This window comes from Molothrus ater, chromosome 1 (genome assembly GCF_012460135.2).
Source record: "Molothrus ater isolate BHLD 08-10-18 breed brown headed cowbird chromosome 1, BPBGC_Mater_1.1, whole genome shotgun sequence".
Taxonomy (NCBI): domain Eukaryota; kingdom Metazoa; phylum Chordata; class Aves; order Passeriformes; family Icteridae; genus Molothrus; species Molothrus ater.
In genome coordinates, this window is record NC_050478.2 from 85,241,277 (window position 1) to 85,260,713 (window position 19,437).

General features: G+C 38.8%; 1 protein-coding gene across 3 annotated transcripts in view; it reads left to right on the plus strand.

Moving 5' to 3' along the window:
• Positions 1-4,441: 4,441 nt before the first annotated feature.
• The window catches only part of VSTM2A (V-set and transmembrane domain containing 2A), a 29,635-nt gene continuing 14,639 nt past the window's right edge, over positions 4,442-19,437 (plus strand). Inside the window, exons 1-4 of one of the 3 annotated variants that reach the window (XM_036401306.2) lie at positions 4,442-4,932; positions 7,448-7,614; positions 8,571-8,621; positions 12,013-12,349. In XM_036401306.2, coding sequence (XP_036257199.1) covers positions 4,854-4,932; positions 7,448-7,614; positions 8,571-8,621; positions 12,013-12,349 — 634 coding nt within the window. In that variant the 5' untranslated portion in view covers positions 4,442-4,853. The remainder of the gene's footprint in view (positions 4,933-7,447; positions 7,615-8,570; positions 8,622-12,012; positions 12,350-19,437) is intronic. The other 2 variants (XM_036401297.2, XM_036401293.2) reach the window with 2 other exon arrangements.

Here is a 19,437-nt window from a genome sequence, read left to right on the forward strand (position 1 = left end):
GGAATGAAAGGAATGGATTAAGATAACGGGCAAACTTCATAATATTTTCTAACTTTCAACCCTTTCATTGATGCCTCATTTTGTTGTATAATCTTTCTTTTCTCTTACCTTTCTGCTGTTTCTCCAGATACTAATTGCAGGGGATGGGGGGATTGTGCAGTGCAGCTAGATCCTCTGCATGTCTGTTCACTCTGTGAAAATGTCATATATGCGCTAAGTCAGCATTCAGGGCTCTGAGGAATTCAGGCACCATGAATGAATACAGATTCTAAGGGATGTGAGCTGCTATTGAGCATATGCAATACATTTTTATTCACATTTTTGATAATGGCGAAATGTGCAGGAATTTTCATAAGAGTTAAATGTCCAAATACAAATGATATCTCTGTAAAATACCATGTCTCTGATTTGAGGAGGAACAGTGTAAAAGTATTTAAAATAAAAGATCTTTAAAGTAAAATAGAACTAATTTCTAACATTTTTATAATACTGTCCTCTTCCACTGCTGGTTTCACAGATAATTGATATACACTTGAATAAGTGGAGAAAACCCAAAGGTAACAAACACCACTTGAAACCCTGAAAGGCAAAGCTAGCATAGAAACATGCTATACACCCAAATGAATAGTTTCACAATGTACAGATCTCCAAACTATGAGTATGGCTTGTGTTTATACAGAACAGTAATCAGGACAAGCAGTCTCATGGAAGTAACAAAAAGCATCACCTGGCAAGTGTTCTTCAAACTGGCAATTGTCTCAAATGCTACTAATTTTGAAGGATTCTGCATTTATTCTAGGTCATGAGTAAGGTTATGATGTTGCTTTCATTATGAAATAGCACTCAATTGTATTAAATTTCAGGGAGCCCACAGTGACATCATATACAAAATGTGAGAAATTCTTGTCCCCAAAGAACTTAAGATACAAAATTTGTTTAGATTTTCTCTCTTTAAAGATCACAAATCCTCTGAGCATAGACAAGGCTCTCATTGGATTGGGTAGTAATAATTCTATGTGTGTGTTACCTTCTTTAACGGCATAAATATGCAATTGTGTAAGAAGTCCTGGTACTCTCAGGTTTGATAGTTAACCCTGCACAAGCTGTTTTCCAAATTATTACCAAAATAATTACTACTGAGTTATGGTGCTACTTCCGACACATAATTGCATACTGTTGAAAAGAAACAACAGTGACATGCTGGGAGAACTTCATATGAGCACTTGGGTTAACAAAACCAAAGAGCAATTCCCAGTGAGGAGAATCAGCCTCCATTTCAACTTTTATAAGTCACAAATCTCATCAGACAATAAAAAAAATTGCCTTGAAATTGTAAAGGAATCATTGAAATAATGATGGAAGAGCTGAAAATATCAAACAGTCAACATAAAAATAATTTTAAAAATAACTTTTTTTGTTTTCATTTTTAGTTTGACTTGTTGGATAGCAACACAGTCATGGTCTCAAACATCAGCTGATCAGTTTCCTGCAGGGCAAAGCAGCCTATATCAGTCCATGTCTTTATGGGACCAAAGCACTCCAACCTTGTTGCTGATTAGCCAAAAAATAACTTTCATTTCTAAGCTTCACTGATCTTGGAATCTCCAGTTCCATAATCACTTTTTTCCTTAAGAGCTAGAACAGATGCATAGACCTGGGATCTGTAAGCTGGGCAGAGTGACAAACATGCAGAGCCATTAATGATTTTGAAGGAGCATTTGATATGGAACATGTATTGCAGTCAGAATAAGATACAGAAGACATCTACATAATTCAGCTCCAAGGCATCATAAATGGGTCTTCCATTTTTACATTTCATTGGCATGTTTGAAAAGTAATTCCACTGTGCATGGACATTTTTTTTCTGACCTGGGAGGATGTTCTGTGATGTCTCATCTGTTAGAATCATTGAGAGGGAGGAAAAAAAGCATCAGGAAGCTCACATGAGCCATATCATTCGTGTTATAAAGCACAACTGGTACTTCTCACTTAAGGTAGAAGATTAAAATATAATCTATATTAAAAGTCTTATTAAAAGTCTGTATTAAAAGACTATATTAAAAGTCTTTCTACAGTACAAAAGGCAGACATTTCACGCAAGGTAACTAGAGAAATTCACTGCCCAGATTCATACGGCATGATTGATTGTGGAGAAGTCACACCCATCAGGATGAATTTTAACATTGATATTGCAAGGTGGATTATTTCTGCTTTCTCTTTAAGGTATTTCATAGAATCATATGGCTTGTTGCAGCACATGAAAAAAATAAACATAATAAACGTGTAACCAAGTTAAAGGATTCTTTCCATTAAATCCTTTTCCTAATACATCCTCTGTTCTGATATTTTAATTACCATATATATTATTTTATATGTCCCTGGGACATTAATTTAAGATTTCATTAGTTCCATTGACTACAAGTTATTTGGGATAATTATTCTTCCTTTTAAATAAAAAATTGATAAAATTAAATTTACCTATCAAGTGTCTTGAATTGGAAGAAGCAAATAAAAGAGAAAAAAGTGACCTGTTTTTGTTTTCTGCTTTCCTTCTAAACCAGGTGATACTGCTTAGATTCTTTTTCCTCCTGTCTAATTTACATTTAACTTGGCTGCTGATAATATGTCTCTAATTTGTAATTTCAACTGATTACTGATGACGTACATGGGTTTGAAGTGAATCCTATAATCAGCCTTCATTTTCAGGAGTCACTTAGGATTTTGGCTACCCATCTGAAAAGGAACTGAGTTCTTTTATAGAAATTATTGAAACATTCACCATCTGAACCTGTAAAGATCTCTAAAGTGTGTATTTAATCATTGAATAACTGACAAACCTTGACTATTTCAGATAATTTAGGTCTACCACCTTTAAAGACTGGTGCTTCTCTTTTGTTTAACAGGCTTTCTTTGGTTTTGAATATATCCATCATGACCTCCTTTAGAGCAATTAAATCTCTGTGCTAATAGGAAATCTTTCATGTAACACAATTGTTTTCCCATTTGGAGGATCATTTTAATAATTTAAATTATATTTGATTTATTGTATTAATTTTTTACTCAGAATTATTGCTAAGCTTAAGTTAGGACATGAGTGGACTAGGCTAGTGCCATGGAGAAATGGCTGCCTTATTTTCATAAATAAAAATGGGAACTCATGCAATTATGAAAAAGAAAAAAGAAAAAAACTAAAATTGAGACAAAAAGATAACATTAGTCCTATGAACGAGATCTCTGCAGCTATGTCAGATGTTTTGTATGCATGCAATAATTTGGCTAGTGCAGTGAGTAAGGTGAAAGTTGAATTTTGTGCCATTGTGCAACTGCTGCACTCACATTGCCAGGAATGACAGAACTTGTCCTGTTCCAGAAAAACATACTGCCTGTACAGATAAAATTCTCTTAATTTGCTACCATCTTGTAGCTTTTTTTAGTTTGTGATTAGCAGTTAAGTTCAGCTATTTGGCAGAGTGATTATCAGGTGCTCTTTTCAGTTTCTATTTAATCTTTGTCTCAGCCTTCAGAAGGTACTTGGTGATTGCTTAGTGCAACAAGCACTTTCTAGATGGCTTCTTACTGCAAGCAGCAGGGCGATTTCAGCCAGAGAACTTCTCTCAGTGCAGATGTGTGTCAGGGTGGTTTGAATACCTAACAAAGTCAAGATTAGTCTCTTATCTGAACATTATTAATATACATAGGCAGAAAACAGGAACAAGGAAGAAAAGATTCACTGCAGGAGGAAGCATTCTTTAATATACTGTAAACACCTTCTCTAGTGCATATAAATATATGCATTAAGGTGAGTAATCTGTAAGATATGAAAATCCATTTTTATTTAGTTAAATATTTTCTGTAGAAATGTGTATAAAGTAACCTAAGTACACTCTAAGTATCATCCTCTTTATCTGTCTTTGAAGACAAAATGAAGTAATTTTAATGTAAGATGCTAGAAGCATAGTTATTTGGAGCAGGCAATAGCAAGTGCGACAGGATTACTGAGCTACTATTTCCCCCTCAGATCCTGTAAGAGGGAAAGAAAATGAAGAAAACAGAAATAGCTTAACTCACCTAAACTCAAACCACTGCATTGCCTCTTAGCCACTGAGTGTTTTGGGATGAAAGACTGAAGATTACATCAGTACAATAAAAGCTCCCTCTATCATAAGCAGTACACTATTCACCCCCCCCCCCCGCCCAAAACCCCAAAGAAACAAAAAAGGAAACCCACCAAAAACCCCGCAGATTTAGCCCAGCATCAGAGGCAGTAGAAGTTAGAAAGGTAGAGGTGTAGAGTATGAGGAAAGAGAGGGAAGGGTTAAAGGCATTATCGCATCCATTAGAAGGAAAAGTTGTAGCAATACAAGCACAGTAGACTTCTCTTCCCCCCCCCCCCCCCCGCCCCCCTCCTTTTCTTTCCCCTACTCCTCTCTTCCCAAGCTGGATCAGTGTGTAGGGAGGGCAGTCATCACGCCATCCTGAGCAGCGAGAGCTGACGTTGGATGAAACTGCCAGGTAGCTGAAAAAAGGCACAGAAGGCAGCTGATACCCACTTTTCAACGGTTTGTGTTTTTTTTAGTCTGTATCTGGACTTCAAGCAACACAGCGCCTGAGACAGCTCATCTGAACCACGCTGTATTGCAATACTCACTCTTCTCAAAGAAAAAGACTCCACTGAGCAGCAGAATGCTGCCAGTGTCGCAGCCAGGTCTACAATACAGAGCCTTTTTGTAACATTGCACATTTCTTTCTGTTCAGATATTTGAAATACATACATACACTTATATATCAGTTCTTTCTTTTCTGAGGACACCTTTGGCTTTTTTTTTTCCCTGATGTGACTTCTTCATCTTGGAATGATGGGGATCTTTCTAGCTTATATTGGATTCATTTTCTTTTCAGTTATGTATATTCAACAAGGACTTTCTACCCAAGGTAAGATCATTTATTGTCAAATATGTATGTGTTTGGTTTTCTATGATAAAACAGACAGAAAACAGGCTGGGGGGGGGGGGGGGGGGAAGGAAGAAAGGGGAAAAGAAGAAAAACAACAAAAATGTGTAAGAGATTGTAAGAGATGAGAACACCAAGCATCAGGTTTACATTTAGTTTGTACAGACAAGATTGCCTGTAAATAGGAAAAGAAGTGAGAAGTTTCCCCAAAGTAGAAATAGAAAAAGCTTCCTTTACCCAAATGTAAAGAGGGACATAGCAGGCACCTTGCAGAAAAGTGAAGGGGTGCTGGGGAATGGGCATGCATATGTTTGAGTTGTGCATGTTGTTATAGAGGCATGTTTGCATACAATAAACACCTACCCGTGCATGCATAATTATTGCATTCAGACCAAGTACCGGCTGGCTAAACCTACTGCTTCTCTTAAAATATTGCAGTCTCCTTCCGTGCTGCTTTCCCTTTCCTCTCTTATTATCCTGCAATCCTCAGAGCCAGACCTTCATTCCTATTCCGTGAATATGTTCATTTCTACCACTCTCACCCCCACCAAAAAAAAAAAAAAAAAAAAAAAAAGAGGGAGAAAAACACAAAATCGACTTCTTTGAACACCTCCCCCACCCCCGTCGCCATCCTCCCTCCCTCCCTCTCCGCCGAAAGGCGCGCCTTGCATTCCAAGCAGCCCCGGCGCTGCAGGAGCCGGTTGTTCGGGACCCCGAGGCTGCGGCGCCGCCGTCAGCACCACGGACAGATCGCGCCCGCTGCCGCTGCCCCTGCCTGGTCCTGCTCCCCTCCTGCTGCCCCCTCCACCGCCCGCTGCCCGCTGCCCCTGCCTGGTCCTGCTCCTGCTGCCCCCTCCCATCGCCCCTGCCCGCTGCCCCTGCCTGGTCCTGCTCCTGCTGCCCCCTCCCACCGCCCCTGCCCGCTGCCCCTGGCTGGTCCTGCTCCTGCTGCCCCCTCCCACCGCCTGGTCCTGCTCCTGCTGCCTTCTCCCACCGCCCCTGCCCGCTGCCCCTGCCTGGTCCTGCTCCTGCTGCCCCCTCCCACCGCCCCTGCCCGCTGCCACCGGCTGCCCTCCCCTGCCCGCAGCTCCCCATGGCTTCGCGCTTGGCGGTGCCACCGGGGGGATGCCGGCAGCGTTCCACTCCGTGTCCCCACGCCACTCACGCGTACTGACCAGGAGGGGAGAGAAGGAGCAAACGGAAAAGAAACCCCAAAACAAACTTACTATCACCAAACACACAAAATGCACGGTCCTTTTGTCAGTTTAAGTCGGTGACTAGCAATGGCTGGCTGGTGGGGGTGGGGGTCTGAAAAAGGGACACCGTGGAATTTAAAGCTAGCAGCTTTGAAAGTATTTCTTGCCAGGACAGATGTAAGGGTAAAGAGAAGTAACACTGGTTACCAAAATATCCCACCAATTCCAGGTTGGCTAGGAAGACTGTATATAGAGAGGGGAAGAGGGGAGGAGACAATGAGCAATATTTCTTTTGCATCACATTTCCTTCAGATCATTATGTGCTCTAGTCAATCTGTAGCAATTCATAACAGAAAGCGACATTGCAGAGTCTTTCCAATTTTTCCTCTTCTTGAAACACCGCATTTATTTATTAGATCGTTTGTCTGCAGTCCCCCTCACTTGACTATCATGATCATACGTTGCACAATTTTAAAGTGAGTGATAGGAATGATGAGAAGGAAGTAAAGACTGAGACTTAAAGAATTACTGATGTCTTGGACAATGTCTATCAGCATTAGCTTTTATATCAAGCAGTGGTAAACTGAAATGGGCAGATCCTGTTGAAGGACTGAGATACAAATATGAAGGTTAGTTCTAGAAAGTGTCTGCTGGGACTGAGAAACAGAAGGTGAATTGACTTTTGGTCTGATTATGCAAGCAGAGGTTCTCAGAATCTGAGTAACTAAGTCAGGTAAGGCCTTTAAAAAGGACATTTGAGGAGTGATTGTAACACTTACTCAGAAGAGTACCCAGAGGTGCCTGTGCCAACAGCTGCTTCAGCTAGCTGTGGAATGTTTAACAATTTACAGGTCTACAGCTCAGCCCTACAAAATACAATAAATCAGGCTGATGTTTTCCTCTCCTATAGTGGTCTTGTACAAAATCCCTCAGTGAGTCTGGAGAAATACTGCATTCTGCCCAAGGGTATTTGGATCTAATTATGTGAAACTTCACCAGCTCATGGGAGCAAGCAGGGGGATCTATAGCATTTCCCATGAGCAGAATTGAGAGTGTAAAGAGGGTGGATTTGTGCATAAGAGAGGAAAAACATACCCGGGCTGTGAGAAAAACTGGGGGAGATAATGTTTGGCACACTCGAGAGATAAAAAATGAAAAGAGTGGGAATAAGAAAAGAAAACAGAGAATTTAAAAGGGGGGGAGTGGAAGGAAACAATAAGAAAAAAAAAAAAAACCCACAACACAAGAAGCAGAGCATAAATGATTAGAAGGTAGCAATATGTTATGCATTTGTTTTACAGCAAAATTCACAGAGTTTCCCCGAAATGTCACGGCCACTGAAGGGCAGAATGTGGAGATGTCTTGTGCTTTCCAAAGTGGCTCTACTTCAGTGTACCTTGAAATCCAGTGGTGGTTTCTGCGGGCAGCTGAGGACCAAGAGACTGGAGCTGAGGTGACAGGAACTCAGGTACTCATCCTTTGGCATGGGGTCTTAAAACCATCTGGAGAATGCTACAGAAAGGATGGGGAGGAAAGGGGAGAAGGAAAGAAGGGAAGAGCAGAGGGAAGGAGCAGAGAGAGGTACTGCATTTCCCTAGAGACTTAATTTTGACTATGAAATGACAGAGCAGGAACCTGCAGAGAAAAATGCCCACCTCAGGGGTTGGTGCCTTTAGTGTCTGTCACTTCCACGATGCAGCTAGGGCTGTTTACAAAACAATACAGGTTTTCCAAAGTCTGTTTCCTCACACCCCCTTCCCCCCTTATTATTATTATTATTATTATTATTATTATTATTATTATTATTATTATTATTATTATTGCTTTTCCCTATTTAATTTTCCCTTGCAAAGCAGCTGTTCAAAGACTGCTCCTCGTGAGAATTTTATATTTCCCATGTGGCAAGATCCTACACGTGTCTTCCAATTTCCAGCTAGCGCAGTGGAGTTGGCAGCCCTAACTCCGTAAGCAGTTGCCACAGGAGGGCACACGCAGGAGTGGGAAGGGAGGCAGGGGGGTACCAATGCCCATAAAGAAGTTAAAACCCAAAATCAGTCAACAGCGTGATTTCATCCTTCTAAATGGGACAGGAAGGGCCATGTCCATTCACACTGCCATGCCGCTGCTGTCTCCTCATCGGGGGCGACAAAAGACGCCCATGCGAAGCGGGAGGGCGGAGGGTCCGCGGGTCCGCGTCCCTCGGCCGCCCGTGCCGGCTTTCCCCGGCTGTCCCCGGCTGTTCCTGACTCTTCCCGGCTGTCCCCGGCTGTTCCCGGCCTGTCCCCGCCTGTCCCCGCCTGTCCCCGGCGCGGCCCGCAGGTGGCAGGCGCGGCGCGCCGCTCCACGGGCTCCGCGGCGGGGCGGGAGCGGGAGCGGGAGCGGGTCGAGGGCCGGAGACCCACGGCGGCGCTCCTTTCCTTGCAGGTGGAGTTCCTGCCCGAGCGGGACCTGGACAACGACGGCACGAAGATCAGCGTAAGTGTCGCCGCAGGGCGCGGGCAGACCCCGCCGGCCGGGGGGCCCCTTCCCCAATGAGGGCCTCCTCATTGGAGGTGCTGTTCCTGCCCCGCATCTCCTCCTCATCCCACCGCAGACTGCGGGTGGCTGGCAGCCCGCAGCTCAAGGGTTGGACTCAATGATCTTAGAGGTTTTCTCCGACCTAAATAGTTGATTCTATAATTCTGTGACTACTTCCTTGACAGTCCTGGCAGAGGGTGTCAGGACAGCTTTTCCCCATGAAGCGCCCACACCATTGGACACGGAGGCATCGACCAGCATGGTCGAGGCAAAGTCCATTGGCAGACCCTGTTTGTACCTGTGAAAAATTCAGCCTGCACCAATCCTTGCATTTCTTCTCATTTACCCTGGGCAACTGCTGAGTCTTCCTTAGCAGACCAAAGTTGCTAAGGCTGAAATTTCAACCTTAAAACCAACCAAAGTTGTTTTTAAGGCTGAAATTTGTCAATGAAGCTGCACTTTCCTTTAGTGGAGTGTGCAGCTGCTTAAATGGGTGTTTTCTCAGGTCCATACCTGCTGGCAAAAGGAGAGCTCAGAAAGGCTTTGGACAAAATCTCTCCATTAGGAGCAATCTCAACTCTTCACCACAGAGACTCAGTTTTACAAAAGAGAGATTCTGACACCAGTTACCAATCTGCTGCTTGGAGATTAAACCAGAATATTATCTCAACAGAATTATAAAGCAGCGTTGCTCTATTCCCCCTGCTGCTGTTCCCTGCAGGGAGAGGATGCCTTCTGCATCCGACTCATGTCCTGAGTCAGGCACAGCCAGAAGGCTGCTCCTGACCTCAGAATAGGTCAGGTCCTCCTCCCTCAGCATCCCAAGAAATGTGTGGTGGTGGGATGATGGTGTGGTGCTCACTGCAGTGGAAAGACACAGATACTAAGCAGATACTGCAGCATGAATATTCCCTTTGAGCCCAGAGGGGTTTTCCCTTTCTCTGGCATAATCGCTTTGGAAGTGCTTTTTAGCTGCAGACAAGGCTTTAAGTACCAGCAAAGCTTAAAACAGCAACAAATAAAGGGGAATAATTTCTGACAAATCCTTTACTCAGCTGTTTTTTGTTGCTTGCAAATAACAAACCAGATAATTACATCAGGTCAAAGTACACCTAAGTATAGCTGAAGAGCATTTATAAATGAGGACTCAGGTTTCCTGTGTTCAATACAATACATATTCTAGCCGTGCAAACATTTTTGTGATACTTCTCACCATTGACTAGAAACGATTTGTGTGGTGGAGCATATCCTCAGTTGCATTTGTAGACTATCTTACAAATGAGGCTCACATGTGGTCCTTAGATACTATTCTACTAGACATAGGGCTAGCAGATAATTCATTCCTTATCAATACTGGCTCATTTGAAATCCCTGAAGTAATCCATAAGAACTGAGACACAATATAGACTGTAAAGCTTGTCTCATCTTTGAAGTTACAAATCTCTTTCATTATGTATAATATTAATTCATGAGAAGGTATTTATGGTGCTCCTATAAGCTTGCATAAAACATTTCTTTTATATTTGTAATAAAAACAGTCAATATTAGTAGATGTCTAAGTCTACTTTTTATCTACATTTTACAATGTAGCCTTTTTTTTTAAAGGCATACACAGCTCATTAGTACTAATATAAATTATCATAATGAAAACTAAAGTACATTGAATAAATATTTTTTAAAATTATAGGCGTGGGCTGAAATACACCATTTCTATCTGTTCTAAATGAGAAAGCAGCACAAACTGAAAACATGCATATGTGTTGCCTGCAAGAATTTCTAAATTTCAAATGCAAAAGTCAAAAAAATTCTGTTTTTAACCAGGGCTATGCAGCACTGTTAATTTTCTGGGTCTTGCATAGGAACAAATGAAGTCACAATATGACCTACCAATACTCTTTCCATTCATATGAATCTTCTTTAATCCTTTTGCTGAATATGAATTGTTCAGTAGAGATATATATTGTTATTGAATTTGATTTAAATAACTATCCAGCACTTTCTGTGCAATTAATATTGCATACATTATGCCAGTAAGTCTGTAATCTATACTTTCAACTCAGTTTGCCAAGTATAAATTCAGAGCTGGGTACAACACAACAGGCTATAAAGTCCATCCAGTACCTTAAAGCAATGACATATTCACGAGTATTGCTCTTCAATTTATCAAGAAGGCATAATAGGTGCCTTGCCAACACTGGTTACTACAGTAGGCCAAGCTGTCAGAAGCAATATATTGTACAGTTCCCTATAACATGTGTCTAGCTTCTATCTAGTGGTTCTCTGTTTTTGTGATCTACCATGTATTCATCATCTTCATGTCTCCTTATTAGCTGTCAATGATACGACACGAAGCAACATTTGCATTCATGTTTATGAAACAGTGGAAGTAAACCAGGTTCAGAAGTTCTTCAAAGCTGAAGATTTATATCCCATGGAATACCTTTTAACTGGCTTCCTGTGGGGCAAAAGATATTAATTCAGATAGAGACTAATAGAAAATTAATTAAACATAAATTCTCTGAAGTGATGGGCATACAGAAAGGAATCTGTGTTAACTTTTCCCAATGCATCTTAATACCTGTCACACATTTCTGGATGTATAATTTACTCATGTGTGTTTTAATTATCAGAAATAAAATATGTTATGTTGCCCTCAGATATTAGAAGTATTTAAAAATAAATCAGGAGCCTTTTTTTCACTGGCAACTTTTAACCTGTGCTTCTAATAAGTACACAGATCACAGATAAACAAGACAAAAGAAACAACCTGACACAATATGTCTTGTTATCATTAACAGAAAAAAATACCAAAAATTTAGACACACTTGAAGGAAACAAACTGAGTGTAAAATATAGTTTCAATATAGTGAAGAGTACAAGCTAATCTAATAAATAGTAATTTACATGGTTTAAATCTTCATCTTCAACAAAATTGTTAATGCACTAGTTTAGAAACTATTCAATGAAAATTCAATGAAGCCAACTAACTGGAAAGGTTTAACCAATTAACTACATGGATACTAGGTTTACATAAGAAAACTCATTAAGAATGTTCATGATCTTAAGCAATTAATTGGAATGAACATGGTAGTTTGGGTTTTTTTTCTGAGGCTAATTAAATTTCAGAGCAAACTATCTAAGCAGATTTGGAAAGAAGATGTCAGGCATCCTCACAGATACAATTAGCCATACTCATCCTTGATGTAACTTCCCTGCAGTAAGCACAATCACACCATTGAGTAAATTGGTGCTATGCACATAGAGTTTTTCCTAAGAAAGAACTCATGACAATGTTTTCTTTTCTTTTTTTTTTTTTTTTTTTTTTTTTTTTGTCCTGGAAAATTTGCAGACAGTGAAAGTACAAGGGAATGACATCTCCCACAAGCTGCAGATTTCAAAAGTGAGGAAAAAGGATGAAGGCTTGTATGAGTGCAGGGTGACCGATGCCAACTATGGAGACCTTCAGGAATACAAGGCCCAGGCGTTTCTCAAAGTCAATGCTAACAGCCACTCTCGGCGAATGCAAGCCTTTGAGGCATCCCCAATGTGGTTGCAAGACATGAAACCTCGTAAAAACATCTCAGCAGCTGTCCCAAGTAGCATCCACAATTCTGCCAATCAGCGTGTACATGCCACCTCCAGCCCCGAAGCAGCAGCCAAAATCCCCAAACAAAGTCCGCAATCAGGTATGGTAAAGCATTTTGAGCTTTCATTTGATTGCTTACCAGCATGTAAAAGGAGGCTAAATCAACAAGGTAACCAGGAATTGTGACTAGGAAGAGTGTGGTGCTCATTTGTTCCTCCTTCTCTCTGCTTCTATTCTTCCTGTTATCTCTTTACTTCCTAAAATCTGGAGAATAAGTTTCTGAGCAGAAGAAGCAAAAAACCTTAAACTTCTATACGTGGATTTTATCTCTACCAGTTTTACCCACCTAAGGCTAGCTCTCAAATCAAAGCTTAGTTTTCCCTGTAGTGTGTGTGGAGAGACAGGGGCATGTCAGTGAATGACTCATCTCATTTTAAGATGTCTGTGCATGATAAATTAAATAAAACACTCATCCAGATGTGTTTTTTCCTAAGTTATTTTACACCAGTCACCTAACTTATATCTTCAACATTTGTTAAAATTAATCTACTTTCACTGACAATCCTGTTTTCATAAGGAATTTGACTTCTAAATCTAAGCAGACCTTAGAGACACCAGATAGTTTCTCTGTTGTGCAGGCTTTAGAAAGACCATGGGTGTATCAGAGAGTGTGTGTTTGTCATCTTCAAGTGCTTGATCATTGGCTTTGAATCAAGGATTAAAATGACAGTGCCTCCATTGTCTGTCATGTAGAAATTAACATTCTATACATTTTGTTGGGGGGATATTGTTCATGACTGCATACATAACCTATAATCAATATAAATTTTAATTTTCTACATTGATACCATAAAATTCACAGTGATGCAAAAGTACATGAATATACAGGAGGTGCAGTTCTATATGATGACAATAGGGAAACAGACAAGATAAAAAACTGAGATGTTGTAAATGATTAAATATCCTCTGGAAAACAAATTGTCCAACTTTAAGGGTTTCTGAGTTATTTCTATTAAAACTGAGGGCCAATGTAAGACACAAAATCACAGCATACCTTAAAATATGTAATAGCAGCTAATTAACTCTGATGCATCATTTTTCTACTAGCATGTTGTTAAACAAAAACTGTGAATACAACAAATTTCACAGCACACCTATTGTGAAATTACTTCAAAGTTACAGGCAAGAAAAGTTAGAAAGACTTTTTTATGAGGAAAATGCATTTCCTTACAGCTTGGAACAATATGATTTTTCATATAAAAATTCTTATTGCTGTTAAAAAAGGTGATGCATATACTATCAATATTTTACCTCTGTATACACTTTATAAAATTTTTGTAAGTTACATTCAGTCTTCTTTCCCTGAAATGGAGCCACTTTCCTTTTTAAGCTCTTCCAAAAATATCTAAGCTCTTAGAAGAAAATAAATATTTCACTTGATTTAAAACCACCATTCTACCATGGCTTTCCTTTCAGATAAATATATACACTTATTTTCTATTGGACTCATGCACTTCAAAGCAGAAGACTTTTCCATAAAGGGAAAACTCTGCTTTCTATTCCATCTTATGTGAAATTAATTAAAATAGTCAGAGGTTTATGAAATATGTAGCAACAAACTGTACTGCATTGCAGCTGAAGTGTGCACAAAACAGCTAATCCACTAAATAATTTTGGATATATAATTTACTTTATAGTATTATGTCCTTAGTCCAAGCAATGTCTTGACTGATTACAGTACATTTCTTATTTGATATCTTATAGATTATTACATGGAAAGGTCTCTGTCAAAGATTAAAGATTTTTTTTTTTCTCTGAGAAAAAAAACTCTTTAATTTTTTACTTGAGCAAAGATTAATGCAGATCAAGTACAGACAATCCTAATCAAAAATAATTCAGAAATTGAACAGATAAAATATCATTTAGTTATTAGTTCATTTTTTATGACAAAGCACAGACAAATGCTACATTCATCAGAGGTGTAGCTTATCTACTGAAGAAATAAAAGTGTACCAGGAATTACTCATATGCCTAATTTTGATTTAATGGTCACTTGCTACACAAATTATTTGTGATATTTTTGACATCAGATTTTAAACATCAGTTAAACGTTTGAGAACCAAGATTTACTTTCCTTTACTTGAGAATATCTTGGCCTGGCTCTTCCAGCTGTGGTGAGATTTGGATTTTCATTCCATTTTACAGTTGTTCTACAGTAATAGAAATACCCACAGGAGCACAAGGAAATGAGGAGTTTTATCTTTATCTAACTTAGAGGAGGAACTGCAGTTGAGGGAGGGTATATGTCAGTTGTGAGACCTCAAATAAAGCAGAAATGAGGTTTCATAGATGTTAATAGTCTATCTTTTTAAAATACAGAATCAACACAACCTCCTCACCTTATCAGAGTCTTCTCCTCTTTAACATCATGCTAACCATATTTATGCATGCACAAGACTGCTGTGTGATTACATTATATGTAAGCAATGTATTCATCCAGCCTAGAACTCTGAAATACGTTTGAATACAAATGTATCATAATTAAGTACATATTTGTACTTGAAAGAAGTACAGGTTGTGATGTTTGTTCATGTTGAGTAAAACATTGACTTCAGCACTACTGCTTGAAGAGAAAAGTACTACTAACTCTAGGTAACTGTATCAAATATTCCCCAGTATAAAGAGTTGGTATGTAGTTATTGGCAAGCAATACATTTTACTGCCATGCTCACAGATTATTGTGCAATACATTTACAACAATGGGAAACATGACATTGTGGAATTATGGGGAATTCTGTATTCAGCTACTGCTGAAAAACTCAACTAATATATAAAAAATTGACTCTGATTATATGACTATTTTGTCCCTAAAAATTATTTTTAAAAGATAACACTCTACTCGACTTCTTCTATCCTGAAATACACTGCAGAATTTTGTTTATTTCTTAACAATAGATATTTACTTTGTAGCTCTGTAAAAACATTTTACAGTCACTACCATTTTGAAACATCAGCACTTCCCAACTGAACAGTTATTTCTGCTGTTGTCTTACTCTGTTCAAAAGTAAGAATTTCAGTGATAACTGTCTGATATAGCCACAGCTGAAAAATTAAAGTGCTACAAGGACCATTAGGTATTTTGCACTGCTCTGAAAAATATTATGTGAGTGTAAAAAAAATAAACATTTATTACTGTAAGCATAATGGAGATTCAATACAGGAAAAAATAGCTAATGAGAACATCTCCCACAGAGTCTTCATATAATATACTAAGAAGCACTAAATAACTATCTCAAAGTCAAAAAAGTCAGGAAAGCAGAAGTTAAAGCCAACACAGCTTGACCCTTTCATTTCATAATTATGGGCTGCAGCAAACGAAGTAACCCATCACAGCTTAATAGGAATCTGAGTAATATGACAGAGTAATCTGCATACATCCAAAAAATGTCCTATGCAGGTGGAGTGACAGACATATTTTTTCCTGAATTATTCATAACAATCTATCTTAGTCCAAAGGTAAAAGTATAGAGTTATAACAAAGCTTTGCAATTCTAAGGAATTAAATGGGGTCCAAGAGCTAAAATGAATTCAGGTGAAAGGAAGCTAAATAATCTCCAAGCTGCAGCAAATGTCATTGTTTCATGGACACAAATCTAAACTAACTCTGCTGTCTGCATTCAAATCACTCAACATTTATAGCAACAAAACCAGCTGAAGAATTTTTTGTGCTGAGAATGAGTATATCCCCCAAGCTCTTCCTGTTCTGCCAATGCTCTGTTAAAGCACTCAAAGCCATTAGTTGCTTTTCAGACTCAAGAAGATCAGTCTCAGAGAATTACAAATGAAGAAGTGACAATTAGGTCAATTTTCTGCCTGCTTATATACAGACTCTGCACATTTCTAGCAACTTCTTGTTCTTTAATGAAGTAACAAATTCATCTATTAAGCTATCTACATGCCAAAACTTCCTGTGATGATGGCAGAGTTCCAATGAATTACTTGAAAAGTAACTCAAAGGAGAAGGTGGTACTTACCTAGGCAGAATGACCTGGATTCTCGGCATCTTAAATCACACTGAGAAGCTTATCATCAGGCATGAATGCAAAAAAAAAGAGGATAAATTTTTTTTCTTCACTCTGTTCATCCTGATAAACTGAGGACATTATTTCCTGTCTCCATTTTTATCTAGAGAATCTAGGAAACGTTTGTCATCAACCTGTTTTAAGCACTAATTCTATGTCCAGTTTGGAATCTTTTAGGATATAAACCAGTTTCCATTTTGGGGTTTTTTTATTCTTTTTAATTTATGTTCCATCTCCTTTCAAAGCAGAGGAAAAAAATGTCTGCTCTAGCCTCCACCAATGTGACAGCCACCATTACTGCTTTCGTCCCTAAAAGAATCTTTGGTTTTCATAGTTACTGTTTTAGAAACCCTGAGTACCCATAAGTCTGGGAGGCAGCAGCCATTACTGTGATTGTGGCATAGCAAAATGTCATGTCTCAGTTTTCTTTGGACTTCATGAAAGCAAAAACCCAATACGGTTTTGTCCTTCTTGTTCTGAAACTTATTCAGCTGTTCTCAGAAATGCTTGCAAAAACATTATTCCAATTTACACCTGTATGCACTGCAACCTCTCTTTGTACTTGAAATATACACTTTGATTCCCTCTTCATGAAAAGATGCTGCTCTACTTCTTTTAGCTTCTCAAAATAATGGAATCAATTCAAACCATGTTAGTTGATGTAGCCCTAATAACTAGTTAGCTCTTGACCTTGAAACTGTAAACATCTTTTGAGAAGTGCTAATGTGCTCTGAATGAATTAATTGACAAAGCAACACCTTTAGAGCAGCTAACCCTTCACCCTTTGTTTTTTTTAAGGCCAGAATTTCCAATGCAAAATCAACTCAATAATGCCTTATGTTTCTTTTAAAAACCTCACATCTTAATTTCTTGTATGTGTACTTACTGATAGAACAAAATGCATACAAGTACCTAAAATCCTGTTCCTAGTGCTTAGTTCACCTAGACCCAGAAACAAACTCTTCTTGGTGTATCTGCAGTTCTAACTCCTGTCAGAAGCACACAATTATCAGCTTTTTGTAGCCATCCCTCATTGCCTTTGCCAATGACTGATACTATACCACTGTAAATTTCTATTCATTTCTATCCCTCTTATAAAAACACAGGTTTGGGAATTAAGAAGAGAGAGCAATTACCAGCCAGTACTTGTTCCTTCCCCTTGTTTTACATGTTTGAGCAGTTGTGCAATCCCACATGCCCATACCAGACTGAGTACTTGGGTATGCTTCATTACAAACATATTCTTTCTGAAATCAGAGATATTATTTTCAACCTTAGTTATGCCTATGTTTAAACACTAATAATGAATCACAAGAGAAAATAATGGTTTTCTGAAATATCTTGAGACAATATTTGGGATTTGCTGTTAAATACATGACAGCACCACTGTAACTCATATTTCTGTAAAAATGATGGTATTTGGATGCTGCATTAGTTATTTTTTTCTTATGAAGCTGTTCATGAAGTGAGAACAGACACAGTTGAAACTAAATGTACAAAGTCTAAGAAAATAATTTTGCCCTTTACCCATCTACATTGTAGTTAATATAATGCATATGTACTGAGATCTTTCTTATTCTTTTAGTAACATTACCAGTGTTTCACTGTCTGTCATTGCTACATATCACCTAATCATATATCTTCCTTCCTTTTAGCTGCTTAAAATAAACCTTTCAGACTAACCTCATGTTTAGAACAAAATTCACATACAAAGATCTGTTAAGAGACCACTCAAGAGGTCCCAGAGTAGCAGAATCACAGTAGTTCTGTTCTACATGCCTGATAAACTTTCTTTGGTAAATACTACTAGAAGTATTGCAGGTGGGCACACATTCAGTAAACAAAGAGAAGAAAATAAAGGAAGAAGAGGGGAAAAAAGGGTGGGGGAGAAGCTGTGTTGATTTGTTTGTCAGCTCACTCAAATTGCTTTTCATTGCTTCACAATCAGACAGATTGCACTGGGTCATCAGAGATTGCAGCATATGTGACAGGGCCTGCTCTTGAAATAACTGATGGGATTTCCTTGCTTCAGAACACAACCCATTTGTTACATGACAGATATACAGCAAAGCAGAGGATATTTTCATTTTTTTCCGATGAGAAGCAGGAAGTTTCCCTTCTATGGTGTCCTACTTCATTATGAAAATTCCTTGCATCACATAAAATGGAAAAGAATGGGTGCAATTATCTGCTGGCTGGAATGGATACAACTCTGCTGAAGTCTAAAGGATGTCATTCATCTAAAATAGCAAAAAATTTGGCTAAAGGATGAGGATGAAGATGAATTCTCCTCTACTCATAATGTGAGAGTGAATTACAAGAAGAATTGAAGCTTTGTTCTCCTTGTACCACCTGATAAAGTTTAGGACAGTAAAGGTTTCTGGGAACTGAATGAAGGGAAGAAAAACACCTGAAAACTGCTCTTTTCAGCTCATAGATTCAGGGGGAGAGGGCATTCTTGATGGTGGGTTTTGTTTCTTCAGTTTTTTCTGTGTGCTTTTTCTTCACCTTTGATCAACTTTTTTCTAGTGTTTCTCTTTGAAACCTTGGCCATTGACTAGCTAGAAAGTTCCTAGTGTTTCTCTTTGAAACCTTGGCCATAGACTAGCTAGAAAGCTCAACAATATCAGTATCTTCTTATTCTCTAGAGAGAGATTTTGTATTTTATTCAATCATTTAAAAGCTTCAAAGATATTCCAGAGATTGTTACTATATTTATGCTAGAGTTGTAATCAATTCTTCTTTGTTGATGATAAAGCTGGATGGTATTTGAAGAGAAGCTAATGATCTTGCTGCCTTCCTTGAGAAGATACTCCAAACTCCAATTTACTCTATCATAAGGAAGTTGCCACTGTACTTTTTTGGCAGTGCAAATTGTTATCTTGTCTGTGTGTGGGTGTTCTAGTCAGATCCATCTCACTGAAGTTTGATCCCCCACCTACTCACGACTGCTACTATCTTGGAAAAAAGCTGCCTAATTTTCTGTGAATAAAAATGTGAAAGTTATTTGCACAGCCCCATTTACAGTGCTTCAAACATTCAATCTGTGTGTTCATCAACCAACAAAAATACAAAGAAAAAAATCTGGATGCTACTTCTGCTGACA